General features: G+C 36.9%; 1 protein-coding gene across 1 annotated transcript in view; it reads left to right on the top strand.

The window, feature by feature from the left end:
- The window catches only part of EYS (eyes shut homolog), a 916,770-nt gene that overhangs the window by 42,178 nt on the left and 847,533 nt on the right, over positions 1-27,059 (top strand). Inside the window, exons 3-4 of the mRNA XM_054819879.1 lie at positions 23,278-23,471; positions 26,258-26,385. Coding sequence (XP_054675854.1) covers positions 23,278-23,471; positions 26,258-26,385 — 322 coding nt within the window. The remainder of the gene's footprint in view (positions 1-23,277; positions 23,472-26,257; positions 26,386-27,059) is intronic.

Raw genomic sequence — 27,059 nt, 5'->3', positions numbered from 1 at the left:
AATCAGTAAAGCAAAAGTCACACATCCAAGCAAAGCAAAACCAGGAATTCATTCCCCACTTCCCATGGGCAGGCAGGTGTTCAGCCATCTCCAGGAAAGCAGGGCTCCATCATGTGTTGCAGTTGCTTAGGAAGACAAACTACATACATCAAATGTCTCCCCACTTCCTCCTTCTTCCCCACAGCTCTTCTTGATGAGTACAATGTCATATGGTATGGAATGTCCCTTTGGTCAGTTGGCGTCAGCTGTCCCAGCTGTGTCCCTTCCCAACTTTTTGTGCACCCCCACTCATTGGTGGGGCATTGTGAGAGGCAGTAAAGATCTTGACACTGTGCGAGCACTGCTCAGCAATAACTAAACTGCTGATATGTTATCAACATTGTTTTCAGCTCAAATCCAAAACATGACCTCATACAAGCTACTATGAAGAAAATTAACTCTATCCCAGCCAAAACCAGTAAAAAAATTAAGCATGGTAAATTTATAAGTGAGTAAAAATCAAGGATATGAAGATACATTAGAAGACAGAAATTGAAAATATGGCAGAATGAAGGGACAGGATCAAAAACCCCAACTTTTTGGCCTATTGGATCACGTAGGCTTTGAGGATGGATGAAACTTTACAAGGTTCTTTACTTTTTATCTCATAATTCAGTGTTCTGAATAAAATGACAGAGGAACATTTTTGCATAGCAGAATGAGTAAAATCAACAAGATGCAGATTTCGATAGCAAGGCAATAGGTTGATGCATAATCTGAAGTGCTTTCTAAAGTGGGTATCATAAGTCCTTCAGTATATATACACCAGATTGCCTTTTTCTTTGCCAGTTAGAGGGTAAACATGCTACTGATTAGCTGGCTGGCAGTATCTTGCACCTGTGAGAGAGTGTAATGCTTGTGTAGTGCACTGAATATGTGATTTTTGCTATTAAGAGTAGAAGCCTTCAGGCAGTGTGCTGTCCTGGCAGTGCAGAGGCTCAGCATCACCTTGGCCCGAGCTGTGTTTCGTGAGTTTAACACCTGCTTGGGGACACATTGACTGCTGCCTCCCCTGCTCCAGCTTCAGCTCTGGGGATGGCCTCTCTGAGAAGGGAGGGACACCACCCATCTCACACACCTCCCAGTCAATGCCAAACAATAGGCCTTTGTGTGCATGTGTCTGGGGGGGCTGAGGGGCCAGGCTTGAGCTGGCAGCCTGGAAGAAGGAAGTGGTCTGTGATTGGAAAATATATTTTTTAAAAAATCAAAAAAGCCCCAGCCTAGACTGGAAACAGGAGCAAAAAACCCCTTCCATGAACATCATACTTTTCATCAAGAAGGCATCAAGATGCCCAGAAATCTCATAGCTAAGGCTTGAACATTTACGCCCTTCTTCTTGAGAAAGAAGGAAACTGTACCTTGTACTCCAGAGAGACACTGGAAGGGTGAACATAACACCAGAGAAAGGGAATATTAATACATTTTATTCTACAGGTATTTTAGGGTGTTTAGGTATATATATTTAGAGAGTATGGACTATTAGACAGTTAAAACATTAATTGAGCTAACTAAATTACTGGATCATATGTTGGATTTCCTTTTGCCCATAATATTTTGCGCATAATACGTAGCTCTCAGTTTCTACCAAATTCATAACACAGGTAAGCAGAATTGATTTTTCTCCAGTCAAAATCTGCACTGTATGGACCTATGTGTCCCCTATGCCATTTTGTCACTTCCTCGAGTTCTTAACCTAGTTAAATCCATCCTATGTTTCCCATTTGATATGATCCCAGTTCAATCTCAGCCTAAACACCAGCCGATGGGTAAAACTGACTGTTAAACAAGTGAGACAAGAAGGCGTAGCTAGAAGCTTTCTTGCTTTTTGGTTCCATCTTCAAAAGTGGTGCCTTTGGAGAAGTAGCTCTAGTCATCCAGTATCAGAACCAGTGGCATTAGTGTGTAGCACTTAAATAACTCAGTACTTCATTTAGCTAATGTTTACAGTTTATATTTAGTTCCTAAGAATTTATGCATTAGAAAATAACATAGTAGATTGAACGGAACTGTCCTGACTGGTAACACTGTATATTGAATAGGGCTGAAGAGCTTTCACTCTTGAATTAATTAATTAAGGTTGCATTTGGTTTTGTTCACTCTGAAATTCAAGTAGTTTTAAAATCAGATAGGCAACTATAAGCAAAGTATTTGTGAACACATGTCCATTTCCTAGTGCTATCAGCATTTTCGTTTTGTCTTCTAGATTCTCAAATATTTAATTTTGCTTTGTGTAAAGGTTTTTCTGACCCTTCCAAGTCAAGAATAGGGTAATTGGTGCATTTTGTTAGTAGACTACCTAAACTCTTTTTGTTCTACCTAACTTGTGCTGAGTGCACGTGCGTTTTCATAGTACTCTGCAATGCTATAATATATTACCTTTTTCTGCTATGGAGTGGGAAAAATAAAGTTAGCAACTCTGACACAAACCTGACTCAGATAGAGCTTTGAATTGGACCTGCCTGCACTTTCTCTTTAATATGAAAGGGCTTTGAATTGCTAAAGCTGTGTTTTATAAAAGCATAATGAGAACAATGAACTTTTAAAGGGAGACGTTATGACAAAGACAAATTAAAATAGGCCTTTGTTGTGTCTTTTCCTCCAATTTTGCTATCAGTTCCCCAATTCTTTTGTCAATCCAGGTCTCTGTCTTGAAACAATTTCTACACTTTACTTCCTGGGACCATAGGAAAAATGTCTCTCTGCCCTTCACCATGGTGCTTTAGCTCCCTATCTGTTTTCTTTGCTTCTCTCAAATCCTTCGCTTTGTGCTCACATTGCTCACCTTGTTGCTCACAGCTCTGCCTGGATTCCTGCAGCTTCTTGTACTCAGGAGTGATTTCACCCCTCTCCTCCAGCAGCTTTCTTCTAATCCATAGTGCAGTAGACAGGAAAAGTTTAAACAGACATAATTCCTTTATGCTGCTTGCTGACATATATTTAAAAGGAATTTAACATATACTCACTTATACTATCATTTTATATGTAGTAAAAAAATGTCCTAACAAGTACCTAACTTTTTCATTTGGAACTCCCTCCACCAGAAATACAAACTTCCTTTAAGAATTAAAGTTAAGTTTCCTGCATAATGACATACCACCAGAAGTTTGTGCTCTGGGAAATATTTCCAGACACAAAGTCACAGGATTGGTAACACCACTATTCAGTACACTAATCTTTCTCCCCAGGCTAGTAATTAATTACCACTGATGGAGAAAGGATGCCAGAATTCATTGCACAATTTTCTTTATTCTTCAGAATAAGTATAGGAAGACTGACATGTTTAAAATCTCAAAATATTTGTTTTAGTACAAGATATTAACTAAAATAATATAAAATAAGATTGATTTTCCTAGAAACAACAAATTAATTTATTATTCACTATAATGGCTTTTGATACAATTTACCATTACCTTTTACAAATGACACATTTAAGACCCTCGGGATTTCTTGCAGTTTTATATCTGAAATTTAACACCATAAGGTCCTGGCTCAAGATCTGATCCTATGGCAGGACCTAATAGCATCCATCTATACCTGTTGCAGCCTTCCAGTACCTGAAGGGGCCTACAGGAAAGCTGGTGAGGGACTGTTTATCAGGGAGTGTAGTGACAGGACAAGGGGTAATGGGTTTGAACTGAAGGAGAGTAGATTTAGATTAGATGTTAGAAAGAAATTCTTTGCTGTGAGGGTGGTGAGGCACTGGAACAGGTTGCCCAGAGAAGCTGTGGATGCCCCATCCCTGGAATGGGGCTTTGGGCAACGTGGTCTAGCGGATGATGGCAGGGTGGTTGGAACTAGATGATCTTTGAGGTCCCTTCCAACCCAAACCATTCTACAATTCTATGATTCTATGATTTATCTCTCTTTTTTATTTTCTTTTCCATTACATCATTATTATTACTACTAATATTATTATTTTCAGTTATGAAACTGTTATTCTCTCAGCCTACGGGTTTTCTCACTTTTACCCTTACAATTCTCTTCCCCTCATCCTGCTGGGTGGGGAGTGAGCAAGCGGCTGTGGTGCTTAGTTGCCAGCTGAGGTTAAATCACAACAGTAGGTTACTGAGAAGATGGAGTCAAACTTACCGCAGTAGTGCATGATGGGAGAATGAGAGACAAAAGGCATAAACTGAAACAGGAGAGGGTCAAGCTGGATATTAGAAAAATCTTTTTCACGTGTGGGCGGTCAAGGACTGGAACAGGTTGCCCAGAGAGATTATACAGTCTGCATCTTTGGTGGTTTAGAAGACTAGACTAGGTAAAGCCCTGACTAACCTGGTCTGACCTCATATTTTATCTTGCTTTGAGCAGCAGATTGGGCTACAGACTTCCTAATGTCCCTGCCCTGTGGTAACGGTGAAATAATCTTAATCTAAGTGTGAATAACAATATTTAGAACCACTCTTAGTTTCAAATTAGAAATAACCCCAGAAGTAAAACATATGCCAATTCTATGTCATTAAGAGCAACTTACAGTTTATATAAAAAGAGAGTGGTTTTAAAGTGACATTTTGAATTTTTTTCATTTTTCATGGAATTCATTAGTCCAGAGAGAGATAGAGATAAGTCTGACTCTGGGCTCTGGACCGCAGAACAGGACCTTAGCTGTGAAAGGAATAAGAACCTTGAACATATTGTGCATTTCATAGTTCCTATATAATTTCCCTAACATCTAGACAACAAAGCGATATTCAGTCACATCTTATCCCTATTCTCTCTTGCTCATTAAATATGTCAATATGGAACCTATACTTTTTCCTAATAGAGTTCTAAAAGTAAACACACTGAACACTTGCAGATTTAGGTACTTTAATAATAACAGATACTGAATACACATAGCGGAGCTTTTACATTTGCATACAAATAAATTAGGCCTTTTCACTGTTTGGGGGCTACAGAGAAAACACAGCCCATGCGTTAAAGTGGAGCATGGTCCTGAAAGCGGGTGAAAGCTTAGGGTCCCTGGGCTGCTGGCCCTGTGATGCGTCCACACACTTCTCAAAGCAATTCAAACTTTGTTACCCTATTAAAGATCTGCTATTTGATATTTCAATACTTTCCAGAGAGCAGCCCTCACTTGATTTGTCTTCCCACTCTAAGGAGTACCTCAACTTCAAATTTATCCTTCTCCATACTTCAGAATGCCTTCAGATCCATACCCTTCACTCACTGTTATGTGAGTGCCAGTCTTCATTGCTTGACTTGAATCAGTAGAAAGCAAGCAAATAGCTCTAGCATCCACATGCAAGAAGGTAAAAAAAGAGCTTTCTAAAAAGATTTAATAAGCATGTTTGAACGAAGAAAATCTCTGTGCCAGGCAATCAATTCAAAATTGTGCAAGTACAGTGGTAATTGTATTTTTCACAATTAATTAAAATACAAATGACCATAGGACTTACAGACTCTAGTATTATGATATTATTTATTTCAGGGTCTGGAAATCAACGGCTTGACACGATGTGTCTTGAAAGTAGCTGACTGTTTATTGACATCAGACCATGTGTCAACAGAACACTGTGCCTTATCTACTTAATTAATGAATGAAGTTCAAACACTAGAAAGCATGAAAAGTGTGTGCAGTTTTTGGTTTGGGTTTTTTTTTTTTTTTTTTATTTGAATAGATGATGACTATACACATTTTAAATTTAGTAAGGTTCATTAACTTATTTTAAGGAATTAGCAATGAAGCAGAGTTTTACAAATGACATCACTAGCTTCAGAAGGGATACACACCAGTGTATAGAGTCAATATTGCTGCAAACATTTCAGTAAAATAATGTCTGTCTTCTTTTAAAGGGAAATCCACTCTGCATGTCCATGATTACAGATTATTAAGTAGACAAAAGCCAAATTTATCTTACAAGGAGATAATGACAACCTGTGAATTATGACAAAAAGTCACTATTTCAAAAGCTTTTCAAAGCTTTCAGAAAGCTTTGAGAATTCCTTTGTTCATTTTCCTGATAGATTTAAATCCTTTTAAAATTAATTAAAGTCCTAAAACTTCTTATTTGCTGAACTGTTCAAACATAGTATCAATAAAAGCAAACTTGAATTTTTTAAATTTAGGGCATTTTCAAAATGAATGGAGATTACAGATGAAAATAAAAACACTCTATAGGGAAAATAAAAATAGTATGTTAACCACTGTCCATTTTAATTTATTAGTTAGCATGTGCATGAATGAAATCCCTAAACGTATAGGTAGGAATACATCATATTTGAAGTTGCTTTTCTTCCAAGATGCAGAACATAATTTCACTGGCTTTTTTCCAAACAGTAATCAGTTATTTCAAAACATGTTTACCACCTTGGCAGTAAAACCAATAGACTAAAAAAAGATTATTTTTATCAATTAGCCTTTGCAGCTTGCTATAAAGTGAATGCTTCTGGAGATAAATCTGTGGTAAAACTATATTCTCTGATTAGCTTTAATCCATTCATTTGGCAAACTTTCAGATATTCTTCATTGACTGGCTGCATGTTATTCAACATCAGCTGTCTAGAGTTTGATATCTAACCAGAAATATTTGTTTAGTTTGCTCTGCTTAGTTAGAAGAAAAACAGCTATCCCAGGAGCAGTTTATTGCATCTGTCCTAGATATCTTTTTTGGATGGAATGAACCGCCTTCTAGAGGTGTCCAGTTTAAACTGTTGGTTCCAACAGGGGTTAGAGTGAACATCTAGTTTATATATGGCCCAAGTGAGGTCATATGAACTTGCATTTTATATATTACAGGGCACAGACCTCCCAAATGGTGAAGGAAAATATAGTCTTCTGATGCTGAAGGAGTCTTCTTATTAACCCAGCAAGTGTCTTCAATATTAAATTCATGATTATTTTTTTTTTCACTTTCCCTGGCTTTCATTTCAATTGGTTTTGATATCTTGCTGCCATCATATGTGTCAGTATGTACTGATATTTAAACACAGGATTCTGGAAAAAACATTGCATATATAAAGCCAAAAATTATAGTATAATTGAAATCTTAAGAGTCATCTGCGCAGAAAATATTTCAATAATAATACAAGTAATTTTCTCATATATACACTTCTTGGTTTCTAACCCTTTTCCAGATGCTATGCTCTCCTTTTCCCTGCTCCTTTTACTACTATTGGCAGCAGCGGTGTTATGGTGAGTTATTGTGAGCATCCGGATTCCTTCACCAGGAGCATATAATGTTTTTGCTGATGGTTTCATCTTCCTTGCTCTAGGATCTACTTAGGATCATGTTTATATGTTTGCTAACATGCTTATATACCTTTCTTTTTCTTCACTGGGCTGCAGTTCCACGTGACATCTGAAATTACTATATATGGTGGGGTTTATGTATGTTAGATGCTATTCCTTTGTTCTTTTTGTTGCCCTTAAGACCAGTTTTGTCCAGATCCAGGTCTGCATTTCTTTAACTGTTCACTGGTGAGTTGTTTACAGCTGTGGGATCTCCAGTGCCGAGCCTGTGCCTCACCTCTTACTATTCCATACCTGTACTTCCCTGTGCTGCATACTGTGTCCACAATTTTCAAGGCCTCTTTTACCATACCAGGCCTGGTTTTCTTTATATTACATCGCTGTGTTAGAACCATAAACCCATGGTGGTTTTATGAGCTTTTGAGGATTACTATCCTTTTTATGAAAGACCCCCAGACCCTGTTCTTCTCTCAATATTTGTGCCCTGGCATGTAGTCAGGTACTGAGTACATTCCACATCTACAGTGCTTCCAGAATTGCCCGGTGCTGCCCAATATCCAGGGATTCACATGCTCCCAGTTTGTCCCATTAAATAATGCTGATGGATGTCAAATTTGTCCTCAGGAAATGAAAATATACCCAGAGGTCATTGGAGACTAAAAGTTACAGTTCTAAGAAACTTTGCATGTTCAAAAGCTAATTTTCTTGCAAAGGGTATAATACTCTGTTGTTTCTCAGAGTCTAATAATGTTACCAACTGCTACAATAAGCAGACCTTTTCCTTCTTACCACAATTCTAATAGAATGTACAGATGTACAAAACTTAGTTATCTAATTTTAATTAATATTTATTTTGGTTTTCTGGTTTTCTTCTATAGGTAGTCCTAGGCTTTTCTTTTTTTTTTTTTCCTTTCCTCTAAATTAATTCATTACCATAAATTAATGCATAATCTAGAAGATGAGAAGATAAATTTAGATTATGAGATGATGTGATGTGGTCACTTGACAACATATCACATATTTTATCCATATGAACAGTCTCCATTTTAGGCATTAACACAACTGAGTGCTCTTGGGTTTTTTTATGACAGTTAATATTCTTAAAATTTAGTAGCTATGGTAAAAAATAAGCAATATGGAAATACTGAAGTTAAAAAAATCTTTTTCTCACCAATAACATAAATGTCATAAACTGTTTTGTTTTTTTTTTAAACAGCTATTATGAACTTTTTTTCTTCCTCTGCCTCCTAGGATACAGGAGGTATCAAAATAGGGCTATTGGTAACTACTCAGCCCATCCTACTGCTTCTGTGTTACTGTGATGGGCTTCTATATTCCTGAGATTCAAGGGTTCTTTTTGCTCTCAGTTTGTATACCACCCACTCTCTACTCCTCCTCCTCCTCAGTATACCCAATCCCCACTGCTGCCTCAGGCTTCCCCTTATTTAGCACACCTCCCTGGTCTCTGCAGTTGCCTAAGGGCACACCTTCCCAGAATATATTCCTACCATTTACATCTCTTCCTCAACCCATACCTTGCTTATTGAATTTCAATTAGATATGTCTCCTGAAGATCTATTTTCCAGGTCTTCAGTAGTTGCCTCGAATCTAGGCATGTTTCTGAACATTGTTAAGTAATTTAGTAGGAATTCATCTCAGCCAAAATCCTCTTTCACTGTAATAGAAAGACTTTGCCATTTAGACTTGTAGTTTCTGAGGACCATGGAAAAAAAAAATCTATATATCTTGAATAGTCTCCTTTGACAAAGACTTGAACAATCAATTATCTTTCAATAAGATTATTCCCCATGTCAGTTTCTTTCTTCTTGATTAATTGTAAACCTGCTTCTACACTGCCACAGATTAGAAAAAGAAGATATATAATCTTTAACAATAATTAATAATTAGCTGCAAAACTATAGACACAGATGAATCACTGGCTTCAGTCATTCACATCTGACAAACTCATTTTGAAAAGAATTTTACTAAAGGATTCGTAAGAATTAGTGAGTTCTAAAGGTTCAAGCTGTTTGAGGGAATTAAAGGGTTCAAACAATTGTATATTGCTAAGGACTTCATCCGAAAATTTGACAGTGAAAATATGTCAATGTTTTTGTCAAGTTCAATATTTGTAGCTGTGTATAATATACTAGTGCTGTGAGCTGCATTTGACTGCAGGTGTATTTTGTTGATTTAGAGTTGATATACAAAGATGTGAGTGGCTTGGTACCTGCTTACCCAAACTTTTTCTTCTTCTCATACAGTACAGTTTTCACTGCAAATAAGAGAGAAGGCCAAGCTACACATGACATAATTTATTATGGAGGAAAGTGCTCAAATAATCTTATGAATCCTTTTGATTTTTCAGCCCACACATATCTTTTGTCATCAGTCAGCTGGCTGTGGTAACTTTGAGGAGAGAGGACAGTTATTCACCTGTGATGTGCTTCTAGAAAGTCTCTGCATTAGCAGAGAAATATCAAAATTCCAACTTTCCAGCTGATGCTTTGTTTAACACTCTTCTGCCTGGACTCATATAACTAACTGAACTGTTCACTATCAGTATTTAAACTATTGCATCATTAATTTATTGTAGTTTCAGAGGAATTCTTGAAAATATTACTGACGAAAGGAAAGGTAATAATAATAATAATACCTGAATACTTTTACTTTTCTTAAGGGTTTACTTTTATTATGTTGTAATCATGAATGCTGAATATTGGGGTACATAGTACAGGCACGTTAGAGCCAATTTTTAAAAGTCTTTTTAAGAACTTCCAGGTGCAAGTCAGTTTCTCCATTTGGCTCTCAATAGATATTAGCCTAAAGCTTTTGGTGTCCAAATATCTAAAATCTACTATTGATCTGATGACTTCTACTCCATAGGAAAGAAAGCTGAGGAATTTGCTGAATCTACTTATTGTGTCTACTGATGCACTTTTTTTATTTCAATTTTTGATTCTCAGAGGAGGAAAGGGTTCAGCAGAACTGCTACCTTGGACATACGGAGGGCAGACATTGGCCTGTTTAGGAGCCTGGTTGGCAGAGTCCCTTGGGAGGCAGTCCTGAAGGGCAAAGGAGTCCAGGAAGGCTGGGCATTCTTCAAGACGGAAATTTTAAAGGCACAGGAGCAGGCCATCCCCACGTGCCAAAAGACGAGCCAGTGGGGCTGAACAGAGAGCTTTGGCTGGAATTCAGGGAAAAACAGAGAGTTTATGGCCTTTGGAAGAAGAGGCAGGCCACTCAGGGTGACTACAAAGATATCGTGAGGTTATTCAGGGTGGAAATTAGAAGGTCCAAAGACCAACTAGTGCTTAATCTGTGACTGCTGTAAAAGACAATAAAAAATGTTTCTGTAAATGCATTGACAGCAAAAGGAGGGCTAAAGAGAATCTCCATCCTTTATTGGATGTGGGGGGAAGCATAGTGACAAAGGATGAGGAAAAGGCTGAGGTACTTAATGCTGCCTTTGCCTCAGTCTTTAGCAGTAAGACCAGTTGTTCTCCAGGTAGCCAGCCTCCTGAGCTGGAAGACAGGGATGGGGAGCAGAATGAAGCCCCATAATCCAAGGGGAAATGGTTAGCAACCTGTTACACCACTTAGACACACACACATGTCCATGGGGCCAGATGGGATCCACCCAAGAGTACTGAGGGAGCTGGTGGAAGTGCTCACCAAGCTACTTTCCATCATTTATCAGCAGTCCTGGCTAACCGGGGAGGTCCCAGTTTACTGGAGGTTGGCCAATGTGATGACCATCTACAAGAACAGCCAGAAGGAGGATCTGGTGAACTACAGGCCTGTCAGTCTGACCTCAGTGCCAGGTTATGGAGCAGATCCTCTTGAATGCCATCACACAGCACGTACAGGACAACCAGATGATCAGGCCCAGTCAGCATGGGTTTATGAAAGGCAGGTCCTGCTTGACTAACCTGATCTCCTGCTATGACAAGGTGACCCGCTTAGTGGATGAGGGAAAGGCTGTGGATGTTGTCTACCTGGACTTTAGTAAAGCCTTTGAGACAGTTTCCCACAGCATTCTCCTGGAGAAAGTGGCTGCTCATGGCAATTCTCTGAAGGCGTTTTGCTCTTTCTAGTCCTTTGTCAGTCTCCATTCTGAAGAAAAATAAAAAGTCTTGAATTTATCATTTAATTATTTAATTTAATTTAGAAATATTTATTTCCACATTGTAGTCATAGGGGTTTTAGCTGTGAGGAACAAAATCTACAAGTAAATCAAGACTGGTGGAAGCAAAAATACATTTATTAATTTGATATAAACAGTTGAGAAAAAGCAAACAAATAAAACCCCAATTTTGGTCTACAAAAGCTGTTTTGTCCCTATAAAACTTCTTCTGCTTAATGAAGTAGACTATTTTTAATGTTCCTAAAGAGTCTACTGAAGAAGTAACTTCACCAAGGTATTACCAGGAATCTCAAACTGTTTCAATTTTTAAATAGCTTCCATTACTACAGTATCTAAGGTTTAAGGTAAACTTTGTGAGTAAGATGGAGTGTTCAAGATCTGAGAAAATAATTGGTTCAGTTGCGCCATACATGTTACTTATCAGGGTTGTACTGAACTGGTAAAATGAAACTGTCACGTGATTTTGTGGATCTCAAGCAGTAGTACAGAGGTAAATAAAAATGTAGGAAATTTCTGCGTTGTCCCAATCAGAAGCAGACTCTGCCTGTCATTTACTCTACTGACCTCAGATATTCATTGAATACAGAGATGATGATGATGATGACAAATGCAAACACATTTTCTTTTCCACTTTTCACTAAGAAGTTCTAGCCAAATTTGTGACTATCATCTCTCATTATATTTATTTTATCCATGAAGTTACCACATTTCAAGATAGTTGATAGTGAATTTAAAGTAAAATAAAATAAAATAAAATAAAATAAAATAAAATAAAATAATAAACCAAAAATTAGTGTAGGAGCCAAAGTTACGCTTCAAGTTAGGGGAAAAGCACTACTCAGTCATTTAATATAATCTTGAAAGCGTACGCCAGTGTGACTCTGCATGCTGTTGAAGGTGTGGTCTTTCTAGATCTTCTATATAAATTTCAAATGTTGCTACTAAATTTTTCGACTACAGATATCAAAGATTTTAATCATACTTTTACAAAAATTATCTGACCTCATAACATACCACAAATTGTGTTCAAATGGTTAGAAACTCATATTAAATTATAAGAGATCTATTTTTAGTTTTCATGCTTTGTAATACACCTTTTGCTTATTTTACCTATGATGCAAGCAGACTGGCTGTTTGAATGAAGTAGGTAGAGCTGCAATTATTTTGACACAAGTTTATACGTTACTTATTTGGTGGTTTTTTTTTTTACCTTCCCCCGTAATAATGTCTCCATCATCACTTTTTATGTTTTTAAACTCACCTGTTTATTAATCACAACATTTTCCCCTCTTTTTCCTACTCAGTACATTTACACAAGCCTTTAAAATTTAGATTTTTTTATTTTGAAATTCTACTGTTGTATGTACATTGGCTTTCCCACTAAATTGTATTTTCTTCTTTCTTTCTTTTTCATATCACTTTTTGCACTTTGTGTACTACTTGGAGATAAAAGATACAAATATTAATGTAGTCTTTTTAGTAATAAAATGTTAAAATAAATAGAATATTAATCTTATTGTTACCATGATTATATCGAAATATGTACAAGCTTTGCTCATTTTTTAACTGCTATTCCATTTATTCTGGTGATCTACCTTGAGTCCCTTCTGTTAACGTAACGGTTACCTTCCTTGAAATCCTGCATTGGCTGGCAAATGGGCATATATGAACAGAACAAATATAAAAAAGATGCATTTTTTTTACTTGTAGTAGTGTCAAAATATACCTGTGTGAACACAAATAATCTGATTTCATAAATATATCACAAAATTAAAATATATTAAGATCTGGACCTTTCTCTTATTAAGTTTTTAGTGTATCAATTCTGGAATAAATTGAGTATCTATTTTTTTTCACAGTTAATAATTTTGATATATTTTAGAAACCAAAAGCATTTAAATACCCTGAATTATAGATTAGACTTCTTTGACATCTAATGAATTATTTTGTTTAGTGTATGCAGATGCCTATCATGCTTACTCTGGAGAATATTAGAGAGTACAGCTGCCCCACTAGGAAATCTCTACCTCCCACCATTCCTTCCTCCCTTAGTTGAGTTAAATATCAGGAAACTATTACAAGCTTTAATTCTTTACAGAACAAATTGTTAAGAACATTTTACCCTCATTATGCATAACGATCAAGTTATCTGTTTCAGAATGTCCTGGTTTCAGCTGGGATAGAGTTAATTTTCTTTCTAGCAGTGGGTATAGTGCTGTGTTTTGGATTTAGGATGAGAATAATGTTGATAACACACTGATATTTTGGTTGTTGCTAGGCAATGTTTACACCAAGTCAAGGACTTTTCAGCTTCTCATACTGCCCCACCAGCGAGTAAGCTGGGGATGCACAAGAAACTAGGAGGGGACACGGCCAGGACAGCTGACCCAAACTGGCCAAAGGGATATTCCATACCATATGATGTCATGCACAGCATATAACTTGGGGGAAGGTAGCCAGAAGGGCAGACAGTGGCTTGGGAACTAGCTGACCATCAGTGGTCTGCAGGTGGTGAGCAATTGTGCTGTGCATCACTTGTTTTGTATATTATTTTATCATTATTAATAGTAAGATCAGTATTACTAATATTATTAGTATTATTAGTATCTTCCTTTTCTGTCCCATTGATCTGTCTTTATCTCAACCCATTTTTACCTTCCCCCCCCCAATTCTCTCCCCCATTCCACTGCATGGCGGGGGCTGTGTGGTTGTTTTAGCTGCCTGCCAGGTTAAACCACAACACAGAAAAACATTTATTCAAAGTTTCAGCTAAAAATTGCTGTTCAAAGATTCAAGATAGAAGGTCTAAGTTCCAAACATACCTATGGGACATGAAACAACCTTATTTTAGTGTTTCCTTTGATATGAAATAGATATCTAAGCTAAAGACCTTCCAAAGGTTTGACCTTTGGAAAAGAGGCAGGTTGAGAAAACAACCGAACAACTCAGACCCTAAGGAGAAACAGAATCCCTAAGGTCTCAACCAACAACAACAAAAAAACCCCATAAAAGCAGTAGTATTTCAATCAGGCAGCTAGTCATTGCCACTAAGAAGTATTGAAGCTACCATTCATTACTCCACTAAACAGAAGAGAAGGAAATATGATTTGCCTGCTTCACGAAGAACAGAAAGGTTCAGAACTTTTCAGTTTCCAATGGGATTTTTATAGACATCCATAGAAGTCTTAAGTAACACCTTGCCCATTGAGAATTTAATAGACTTACAGTGTTCCTTGAGGCATGTTCCCTTTCCTGTATTATTAAGCTCTTCAGGAGGGATGTTGCTTTTCAATTCTAGCTGGCCGTAAACACATAGGCAATAAAACAGAAAAAGCTGGATCATATTTGTTCTAAATATAAGTTTATTTTCTTCTGTAAGGATTTTGCACTATCATTTACTAATAAATGTTTTTACTTTCTGTAACAGCTCTTGACAATCAGGAAATATCCACCTCTGTATTAGTAATATTAACAGCTAAAGAAAGATGCCTTTTTGGTCATTTTACCCCTTTCTCTCTTCTGTGAATTTTTTTCTGTTCAATTTATCCTTGCTGCTTTACCCACAACAAGTTTTTGTAACTGAAACGATTTCTATCTGTTTCCACAATCAACTTCTCAAATATCTCGAAATAACTTTTTCTGCTCAATAGTTCTACCTTGATTCCCATCCATATGAGATTAATCAACCATTGTCTGTACATTGCAAACCCAGGGACACCTTGCACCTCTTGGATTCTTTGTTCTTCCTCCTCTATTCCAGTTGCATCCCTAGATTTTGCCCAACCCAGTATGGCGTGTCCTTGCACAGTCTGCCTACCTTCACTTGCGAGACACATTCTGGTATTAAATTTCCTTGAATTGTCTCTGTCATTTACTCAGAATGGTATGAAGTATTTAATTTTACTCTCAGTAGTGATGTATAAAAACCCGCACTTTCAAATCTTTCATCAGAGATCATGATGTTTTATTTCCTGTGAACAATGAGAAAGTATTTGGTTCTCCACTGAAAAGTGAGCAAATAAAGCCTAGTTTTGCCATCCAATAGACTTCCTTCTGTTTTGCGTCACAAAGCATTTGCTACTTTCTTGGTGTATGATATCCATTTATTTATAGTTATATACTTAATATTTTTGTGCAGGGTTTTTTTTTATATTTTGTATTTTTGAAGTTTGAAATTACACAGGCTTTTTGTATTTTAATGAAGAAAATGTATGTCCCACTCAGTATATTGACTTGATCTGTTATCATTTGGGATTTTAATAAGAAGTGTATCATCTCCCATTCATACTTTTAGAAATCATACTGAATAATGTCAGGCACAATGCTACTCCATGAATGCCAGGAGAGACCTCCTTCTCCTAAGAGTGGAATACTTCAGAATTCAGACATATTGAGCCTCTCACGGAAGTATGTGAGCCATCAGGAACATATCTTGCATTTGAGCATAGGAAAGGTCTTCTCACATGAGGAGCAGCTGAGGAACAGCTGGAGAAACTGTTGCCTTAGAGAAAGGAGTGACAAATCATTGCATTCTTAAAACCACCTTCCCAAAAGATGGATAAATAATCATATCGTTTTACTGTAGTAAAAACTGTGGAGTACTAGTGAATTGACTGTTAATGGACACATTTAGATTTTCTTCTGTACCTCGTGTGTGGTAAACATCAGCAACTGGCTGAAAGGAGAAAGGCAATTTTAAATCTAGACTTTCTGTGAGTGGGCAGCATTGGTGTTCTTGATAAAAGTCATAGCTGTCAATTTGAACATGATGACGTAGTAGATGAGGGAAAGGCTGTGAATGTTGTCTGCCTGGACGTTAGCAAAGCGTTTGACACCGTTTCCCACAGCATTCTCCTGGAGAAACTGGCCTGATCATGGCTTAGACAGGTGCACTCTTTGCTGGGTAAAAAACTGGCTGGAAGGCCAGGCCCAAAGAGTTGTGGTGAATGGAGTTAAATCCAGTTGGTGGCTGGTCACAAGTGGTGTTCCCCAGGGCTCAGTCTTGGGGCCAGTCTTGTTTAATATCTTTGTCAATGATCTGGATGAGGGGATTGAGTGCACCCTCAGTAAGTTTGCAGGCGACACCAAGTTGTGCAGGAGTATTGATCTGCTGGAGGGCAGGAAGGCTCTGCAGAGGGATCTGGACAGGCTGGATCAACAGGCCGAGGCCAATTGTGTGAGATTCAACAAGACACAGTACTTAGTCCTGCAAGTGGGTCACAACAACCCGGTGCAAAGATACAGGCTTGGGAAAGAGTGGCTGGAAAGCTGCCCAGAGGAAAAGGACCTGGGGATGTTGGTCGACAGCTGGCTGAACATGAGCCAGCAGTGTGCCCAGGTGGCCAAGAAGGCCAGCAGCATCCTGGTTGTATCAGAAACAGTGTGGCCAGCAGGACTAGGGAAGTGATTGTCCCTCCGTACTCAGTGCTGGTGAGGCCACACCTCAAATACTGCGTTGTTTTTGATCCCTCACTATGAGAAAGACATTGAGGTGCTCGAGCGTGTCCAGAGAAGGGCAACAAAGCTGGTGAAGGGTCTGGAGAACAAGTCTTATGAGAAGCAGCTGAGGGAACTGGGATTGTTAAGTCTGGAGAAAAGGAGGCTGAGGGGAGACCTTATTACTCCCTACAGCTACCTGAAAGGAGGTTGTAGTGAGGTGGGTGTCAGTCTCTTTTCCCATGTAACAAGAGAATAATAGCCTTCAAGAAGCAGTGACAGTCCATGCACAGTACCTTAAGCAGTCACCAGGGTGGCATCGGCTCAGAATCAGCCTAGCTCTATTTGCTTTGGCTATTTTAGAATTTCTGAACACTGTGGTTAGTCAAGATAAGAGGTAAAACTAAAAGTTTACAAGGACTCTTGATGAGTTTTTCCAGCAGTACTGTAATTTACTCTCTAATAAGTTTTCCTCTGATGGAAGTTAATGTTCTTCTCATTCATTTACTTCTAAAATGTCTATTTTCAAGTCTGCTGATTGGAGCTTTTGTATAAAGCACATCAGTAACCTTTGATACTGTCTATTTGGTCTAAAATTAAGATCGTAGCCCTTATAAACTTTCATAGAGATTTGCACTCACTTTCTTCTGAGACCTAGATTTACAGTCCCTCAAGTAGACTTCATTTTGATTCAAACTTTATTGAAACTTCATATGCAGAAAAAAAGGTGTCATTCATTGGTTTTGATTAGAAACTTATACGAAGATGCAAATACTGTATTCATATTTCAAAGATTAATGCTTTTAGTGCACCAATAGAAATATTGGTATATTTCAGGGTCTGGATATATAAGACAAGAGCTTGTGATTCAGAGATGTTTTTAAACAGAAAAAAATATTCTTTCTACAAAGAGAACTTTTTAAAATAATTTTCGGATTTACATTTAAAAGGAAAGGCAGCTGATGAAACTCAGGAAAGTAAAAACAAGGAATGAACTGGATTGACTAGTTATAATAAATTGTTAACTGAGCTATGCAGATAGGGATTAGTTTAATTGCAGAAATACTTTCACTTAATCAACTGAAATCTGGTGGTCCACAGATTAAAAGAGCCTTATTTTGGAATTAGTTTTAAAGTGAACAAGAGTGCTAAGCATTAATAATGGCATGACGTAAGAAGGACATGACATTTGAGTTTCTATAATTTCAGTTGTGAAACTGAACATATTAAAATACTAACAATGTTTTTAACAATTTGTATTATCAGACTTGCCTCCACTCCCAGGCTTTATTCTGTTTACTTACTACTGTGTATCTTGGTCCTTGATTGTAGCTCCTAGTAACTACTTGTTTCATTTAAACTGAAAATAAATCTCTGTCCCACTAAATAGTTCTTTTTTTGTGCTACACTTGAAACATTATTACTTCATTCTAACTAAAGTACAAATAAATGAACATTTATGGGTATAAGATATGCTGTTTCCTGAAATAGTCTACTGTGCCTTATGCATACATGCTCTAGAAAATATTGATTTTTCATTGGAGGAATAACAAAAGTACTGAAATCATATTAATGCATAGTATGCTAATATGATCTTTCACATATTTTACTCCTTGGAAAGAGAAATGGTTGTATAAATATGAAGCCCAGAAAGACTTCTATTAAAAATAAAAGCTATTTATTTTAATCAGTAGCACCAGATATATATGTAAATGGCACTATATGGTATCTTAGTGAACTGACTGATGCTTATCAATGGTGCCAGGAATGTCTTTGACTTTTAATGGACTATCATTATAACATGGTAGTGAAACTAATGAAGACTAGCAAGGATACAGTTAAACAAGGAAAGGCTGGGTTTCTTTTGTCATTTATTTGGTTTTGATGAAGTGTTTTATTCTTTTCACATGTAAAAACAATAAAAAATGCTGGAAATAAGGGTCAGTTCCTTAAACTAAAAATCCTTATCTTTCATATTGTTCTATAGGATAATCTTTACTCACTCATTCCTGCTTTTTAATCTTCCACAATTTTTATTTTATTGAAGTAAATCAAATAAGAATTCACTGTATTGAAAGACCATGATGAACCAATCCTACTGATGATATCTTTAATTTCTTGAATTTTCCTCTTTAATCAGAGTATTCAGTCAAGCTGATAATTAGGATTTTTTTCATACTGAAGTTTCCTGAATCAGCTATCTCCCATTAGAACATGGTTTCTGCATTTATTTTCCTGAGAATTTTAACAATATATCATAGCTTTGAGTAGCTAATCATTCATCAGTGAACACTAATGGGACTTCAGTATTTTCAGCAAATGTCTTCAGGTGTGACTGAGGGAAGAATTACTTCTGTTGAAATTGTTGGCAACAGAAATATGGAGCACCTATGTCAAATACTATGCCTATACTATGTTGTTATTTAAATCAAATTAAAATAGAAGGTTATGCATCAAATCTATGCAGTTAAAAGAATTTTAATTTAAGTCTTAGGTCTCTAGAACTTGTACAAACATTTTCAATATGCACTTGCAAGTTGGACTGATGTGTTGTTCCCAGCTGCATTGTTCATTGTTTAAGTATTGTCCTCCTTCAGGGGTTTACGTTTGACTTCAGATTATACAGATCTATTTTTATCCTGTTCCCTCTTTACTTTGCTTCTAACAACAGCATTCAAGAGGACAGTAAATGTTAGCAAGGTTATGGAGTTAAGTATTTATTCAAACATACCTAAACAAGAGGCACTGATGATGAAAAAAACATGTAAATTTTAAAATAGGAATTTGGAATTAATTCCTAATTTTACACAACTATTAAGAGGTTTTGTATACATTTTGAGTCAAAGTAGATAAATAGATTTGCAAGTTTAGAGGACCAGTTGTTCATCTGTTGTGATCAAAGGTTGTTATATTGTTTACCTATATATTAAGGCTTCTGTCTTGTATATGGTTAAAGTAGTATCTTTCAAAAAGCATTGATGTGAAGACATGAGCAACTGTAGAATCCAGTTCTTTCATGGTAGTCTGGTACAGAGACCTCACTGGTAAAAATATGTGAGGTGTTTCTAACTTTACGCTTCTCTCTTCAGTCATTTACTTTTGTTATACTTTTCTCCACTGAAGTAACCATCCCTTTAGTGCTTGATATTCTCCCCATCCAAGGGCTGTAATCAAGGCACCTTTCAATCTTCTTTAGAAAATAGATTGAGTGTGACATCAGGTTTGAGAATGATAGAAAAAAACGCCCAAAACACCAGTTCTCCAGAATTCCATTTATTGACTTGATCTGTCAAACTCATCAGTCATGGATGTTCAAGTGAAAGGGCACTGCTCTTTCTTTCCACATGAGATGCTGAATATAGTAGAGGAATGTCAAAGGCATAAGTAGCCTTATCAATGATTAAGGAAACATTTCTGCTCAAAACTGAATTCTTCCTAAAAGACGTTAGGCAGTCGGTAGAGTTTTTTGTTGAATTCGCTCTAAATAGACCTATGAAAGATGTGACTTGTGGTTTAGACCATGAGTGCAGTTGCTGCCTCAGTATCTTTATTTAAGTTGATCTCCCTTGACCTGGTTAGATAATTGACTCCCAATTCACACTAAACACACTGTTTTTTTCCAAATTAGCAACAAGGAAAATACAAATTTTTGCCCTTTGCAAGGAGATGTCAAGGAGAAAAGAAGTTAAACACTTTTTTGCCATCCTTGAAACATGCATTTTTCCCTTCATACATCTCTCACGCTGTGGTTAACAATATTTCCTTATCTTTTCTCAGGCTTTGCTCTATTCCTCTTGTAGCGACTTTTAGTCTTCCCTAAAAGAAAGTTGCATTATGTCTTTTTTTTAGAAGAACAATGCCCTTTTCTTAGTTTTGCTACAAATGAGCATAGCATTACCAAAAAGGCATCTCTTTCATCTGATCTCCCCAACTGGCCTTCATTATTCTGTGTTATCTTGTCCATTTAGTCTTTCCCCGTTCTAATAATTCCATCCAGTACCGTTGTTTAACAAAAGGCTAAGAAATTCTTGGTAATGGTGACAAAAAAAATGGGGAGGATTGGATGGAGTTGGGGTAGAAACAATGGCAGGAAGAACTCGTTAATCCATTTTGCTTGTGGCACTACGCTTTCTGGCTTTCCTTTGGGTAGAGCAGTTGTGGTCACTGTTTTGCTGATTTACCTTCTCCTGTTTAGTAATATGGGTAGGATAGGAGCACCCATTCTTGTCAAATGCGCCTAATAAAAGGAAAAAAAAATAAGATAAGCATTGATATATCACCTCATGTATGAGTACTGCTGGGGTACAATATTGTACTGAAGTATAACAGGACAGCTAAATACTGAATTGAATAATAAGAAACAATTGACCAATCCACCTCACTTCATGTTGCAAATGTTCTCTTATATATGCACTAATATGAGTCAATGGCCTTGTTCTGAGGAATGGCCGCCTTAGCTTTTCCTATTAGTAAGCCCTAACATCTGCACGTTGCAATATACTTTTACTGTAATTTGGTTACTATGGTGATGAGGGATAGCAAAAATGCATGAAAGACTCTTTAAATGCCCTTTGATGCTAAAGAGAAGTGAATAATATGTCCTAAAAGATAGATCCAATTCATTTTGCCTTCTTAGAACAATTATTTTCAATGAACTGAGTGATAAAAAGGAAATGGTGTTTTGAACCTTTTTCTGCTAATGGGATTTGCTTGTATAGTGTTCGTTGCATCAGCTGTTCTGGTATATAATAGGGACACAGTGTGATGTTTGGATCTCCTGGTAAATGTTCCACATACTTACAGTTGCTCTGTATAGCTAGTCTGTTGGTAAGGAAATGATTAGAGGCCTGCATACTTATCTATTAGTTGGTTTAGAATGAATTAGCTGTGTTTACTTTGCAGTTTACAATTCTGAGTTAAAAGTATTCTGTTTACCATTTCAAAAGTATCCTTCTTTTTGTAAAGTATTATTTATTTTTTTATGAGTGTCTTTTTTTAATTCAGACACACAAAATGCAGAATCAATACATACTACTACTTCAGAATAGATTTATTACAAAGTTAATGTTATTACTACAGCAAATTATTGAAAAATGCATCTGATGTAATCTGTAAGTATGTATTAGGAAGGTGGCTAAAATCAGAGTACCAAAGTACAAGATATGTAAAAAGCGTATTTGCCACATCATTTTCCATAAGTAAATGGAAGTAAATTCTTAGCTGTTATAATTCTACTGTATCTTCGATGTTGCACAATTGGAAAGAGTCCAAAATACTTAGGCAGCTCATAACTTGAGATATACATGCAGATTAGTAAACCCCTGCCTGGGGTTACAAAAACTGAACAGAATGTGGGAAACTACTGGACATAACAAGAGAAGTTGCTGAGCTTAACAAATAACTGAGTGAGTGGCTGACAAAAGTTACAGCTACTGCCATGAGCGATGACTGGATTTCACAGATGGTTAAGGGAAAATTTTGTGAGACAGGAAACTCCACAGATAATTAAAGAGGAAGAATTTGGGACATTTTGTGGATTATTTTCTTGCAAGGCCAACAGAGCCTAGGTAACCATGTCAGTAAACCCACATAAAGCCAAGATTATCTAGGTAATTGTATCAGAAATATGATATATACAAAATAGAATGATACGAAGATCTGGAATGACTCAAGGTCTGAGTCAGCAAGTTGGCAAGAGCTTCAGGATCTGGGTACGGATATCAGCCAGACCTAAAACTTATGCTGATATTTAAGGGATCTATTAATGTGGGTTTATTTGTACGTTTAGAAAATGAGAAAATGTTTATGTTTGCTGGTGAACTTCAATACTGACTAGCCAGAGAGGAGGAAAACGTTTGAGCCATCATTGCTGTTCATGCTCATGTGAGTGTTGTTTGTGTTTATGTGTGGAGAAAGACACTGTTCTTCATGTTGATCCGTGTGGGCACTGTGTTTGTATTGTGTGTGTGCGTGATGGTGTGTGCACCAGCTTCGCTACTGGCTGGATTTATAAACAGGAATGGGAACAACCTCCTTGGTTTGAAAGTCCACTGAATTCAGTTTCCCTTAATAATAACTGCTGTGAGAAAGATGTTCAGTGACTGTTCAGTGTCTCCTGGGACTTGGTTCTAGTTCTCCTCCTCCCCTTGCTATAAGTGAGTTTAGTCACTCCCGCATATTTCTACCATGTTTATTCAACAAAACAAACAAAACGTACAGGAATATGTTAAGTTCTTTGCTTTTCAAATGGTGATAGTTTACAGGTATCACAGTCAGTAACTGGAACTTCACGGTATAGACAACTTAAGAAAAACATAATAAATAAAAGCCTCTAAATTCCTCCTAAAATTAGAAAAAAAAAGCACATTAATGTGAAACAATAGGGAAACACAACGTAGTGACATGATATGAAGCATCATTCACTCAAACATGCCCTATTTTTTATGTTTATTTCTTTTAGGTCCATTTTGTGAGGAACCTGGTGAACCTTGTGCATCTCAGTCATGCTTGAATGGGGGCATATGCCAATATAATAAGTCTGGATATATTTGTGATTGTCCTGCTGGTTTTCTTGGTCACAACTGTGAAATTGATATCAATGAATGTTCTTCAATGCCATGTCAGAACAGAGGTACATGTATTGATTTGCCAAATGTAAGTATAAAATTCAGAGATACCTATTTGAACATAGAATCATAGAAACACAGAATCACAGAATGGTTTGGGTTGGAAAGGACCTTTAAAGACCATCTAGTTCCAACCCTCCTACCATGGGCAGGAACATCTTCCACTATATCAGGTTGTTCAAAGCCCCATCCAACCTGGCCTTGAACACTTCCAGGGATGGAGCATACACAACTCTGGGAAGTTTCTTCCAGTGTCTCACCACCCTCATAGTAAAAAAAGTCTTCCTTACATCTAATATAAATCTACCCTCTTTCAGTTTAAAACCATTATTGCTTGTGCTATCACTACAGGCCTGGTAAAAAGTCTCTCTCCATCTTTCTTATAGGCCCTCTTTAAGTATTGAAAGGTATCAATAATATCTCTCCAGTGACTTCACTTCTCTAGGCTGAAAAATCCCAATTGTCTCAGCCTTTCTCTAAAGCCATTTTCATGGCCCTCTTCTGGACTCGCTCCAACAGCTCCATGTCTTTCTTGTGCTGGGGTCCCCAGACCCGCACACAGTACTCCAGGCGGGGTCTCATGAGAGTGGAGTAGAGGGGTAGACTCACCTCCTTCGACCTGCTGGTCACACTTCTTTTTATGCAGCCCAGGATACAATTGTTTTTCTGGGCTACAAGCACACATTGCTGAGTCATATCCAATTTTTCATCCACCATTGTCACCAAGTCCTTCTACACAGGGCTGCTTTTAATGCATTCATCACCCAGTCTGTACTGATACTGGTGATTGCCCTGACCCACGTGCAGGACCTTGCACTTGGCTTTGTTGAACTTCATATAGTTTGCACAGGTCCACTCCTCAAGCCTGTCAAGGTGACTCTGGATGGCATCCCTTCCCTTTAGTGAATCAACTGCACCACTCAGCTTGGTGTCATCCACAAACTTGCTGAGAGTGCACTCAATCCCACTGTCTATGGCATTAATAAAGATATTGAACAGTACAGGCCCATGAGGGATACATCCACTTCTACTCATTGATCTCCATTTGGACATTGAGCTGTTGATTGCAAGTCTTTGGAAATGGCCATCCTGCCAATTCCTTATCCACTGAATAGTCCATACATCAAACCCATGTCTCTCCAATTTGGCAACAATAATGTTGTGTGGGACGATGTTAACGGCCCTACAGAAGTCAAGATACATGACCTCAGTCGCCCTTCCCTTATCTATCAACACAATCACTCCATTGTAGAAAACCATCAGATTAATTAGGCATGATTTGTCCTTTGTGAAGCCATGTCAGCTGTTTCTAATCACCTCCCTGTCATCCATATACCTTGACAAGGCTTCTAGGAGGATCTGTTTTATAAAAGTGCCAAAACACTTAATTCTAATGTAAATTTTTAAATTAGCTTTGCATGCTTTGTGAAGAAACATAGCATTGTCTAAATGTGTAGTGTTTCTGATATTTCTACATTTAAAAAGCTCAAATTCCACATTTTCAGTTAAGTTGCCTGGTGGTCACTTCAGGAACTAGCAATTTTTTTTTTTATTTTTATTTTTTTCTCTCTTTATTTTTTTTCTCTCTAATAAAATCTTCTGATATAAAGCATGATACATGAGTCATCTTTATTAAATCGTGGGGTTTTTCCTATTAGTTTTCCTGTGGTATCTGTTCCTGGGGTTTTTTCTTTCTTTTTTTCTTTTTATAAAATAGAATAAATTCATTCAGACTCACAAAGGTTTGATAATAAAGTCATGTCTGGTCATATTTCAAACTACATTGTCAATGTTCTTTCATTAGCATGAATATTGCAAATACCTGTGATTATACAGAACCAAAATAGTGAAAGAAGAGTTCAAAAGCTCAATTATCACATACCAGTGATACATACTCACAGAGAGAGAGAGGAAAAAAGAGACATATAAATTGCTGAACAAATTGTTAGATTTCTAAATTATGCAATCTGTCTAAATATTTTGTCTAGCAGGTATACTAGCACATACTGTTTTGTACAATCATTTCTATAGACAAAGATACAGTAGTTTGCTTCACACATATAGAAATCTCTCAATATATGTTAAAATAAAGTTCTCTGGTCATGCCTTTAAGACTGATTCTAAAGAAACACCTGAACACTTCTAATTTCACCGGGGGAACAAACCCCTGTATATTTTTCCTTTACTTTCTGTCATCAAAAGGCCTATGAGGGACATTACTTTCTATAGAAAAATAAGAGTGAGAGTGTCAGCTCTAAGGAATATTTTGTTTTGTAAAATAACTTGCTGTTCTTACTGTGTAAATTACAGATTGCGGTAACTGACAGATGTCTTCCACCGTCATATCTGTGCTTTATATTGAAGGGGAAAAAGGATACACACCATTTTCTCTCCTGCTCTAGTTAGTGAATACTATTTGGTATCTGACGTACCTTGTGCACTGTTAGTGTTTGATAGATGCAAACATTACATTGGAACAAATTCAGAAATGAGAAAAAACCCTAAATGAATTATAAAGCTCCTTCTTGATTCAATTATGAAATCACAAAGCCAGCCAAATTTAGAACTGGTGTATTTCCAGCTAGCAAACCCAGCTCTGGTATAATCTGTGCTGGAAGGCCTGTTCCACTTGTCCTAAATGATGTTTGTAACCTATTTGGGGCTAGGACTGCTTTTTGTTCTGTCTTTGTAGACTGTTTAATATGATGAAACCCTGTCCTAGTTAGGGTCTCTATAGTAATGGAAGCAAATACTAATTTCTGTATTGCCGTGGGTACAACAAATAATTATTTCTAATTTCCTTCTCTTCTATAGGATGTGGCATGTATCTGTCTGCCAATATTCACTGGCAAGTTCTGTGAGAAAATAATGAATCCATGTGAATTATTGCCTTGCTTAAATAATGCAACTTGTGTAGCTCAACAGCAGAACTATAACTGCCGGTAAGATTAGAAATTAATTTATTTCAGTACATCATAGATCACTTGATGATATACTACTGATTGCAGAAAGAAAAAAATATCATCAGTCACAGAGAACACAAAAAACTATGAACTTTTCTTTTAACAAGTTTTTATTTTTGGTGCTCTACTGTGTTAGTCTTGAAAATTCCTGAAGTAAGCGCTACAAAAAGATTTAAAGCATTTATGAAGTTATAAATTGTTTCATTATTAATTCTGTAAGATAAAATATATAAATCCTGACACATTGATGACAAGTGAGACTACAGGTACCACTCCCATTCAGAGTGTGTGATGTTTATGTTGTTTCAGAAAGAATAAGTGATTTAATTTCTAATTCACAGACATGCATTAGTAGGTCTTAGATTGATCCTTCAAGAAGCATATTAAACAGTGCTTTATTCAGAAAAACAATGCTAAAATTATCCATTTGAAAATTACAGAAGTGACCCAGTATCTAATTTCATTCCATTTTAAATAGATTTTTAGATATTTTCTTACACCACTAAGGAATACAATTTTCCTCTTCCCATTTGCTTGGCTTTTATCTAGTTGCCTGGAGTAAGTTCTGCTAAGCATTACTGAAGTGCAGTAAACAACTTTCAAATTTTAGGATATTCATAAAAGCAGAAAATTGAAAGCTGTGGTACACAAAA

Source organism: Grus americana, chromosome 3 (genome assembly GCF_028858705.1).
Source record: "Grus americana isolate bGruAme1 chromosome 3, bGruAme1.mat, whole genome shotgun sequence".
Lineage (NCBI taxonomy): Eukaryota > Metazoa > Chordata > Aves > Gruiformes > Gruidae > Grus > Grus americana.
The sequence above is the reverse complement of the archived record's forward strand: the minus strand, read 5'-3'. Positions and strand labels throughout refer to the sequence as shown.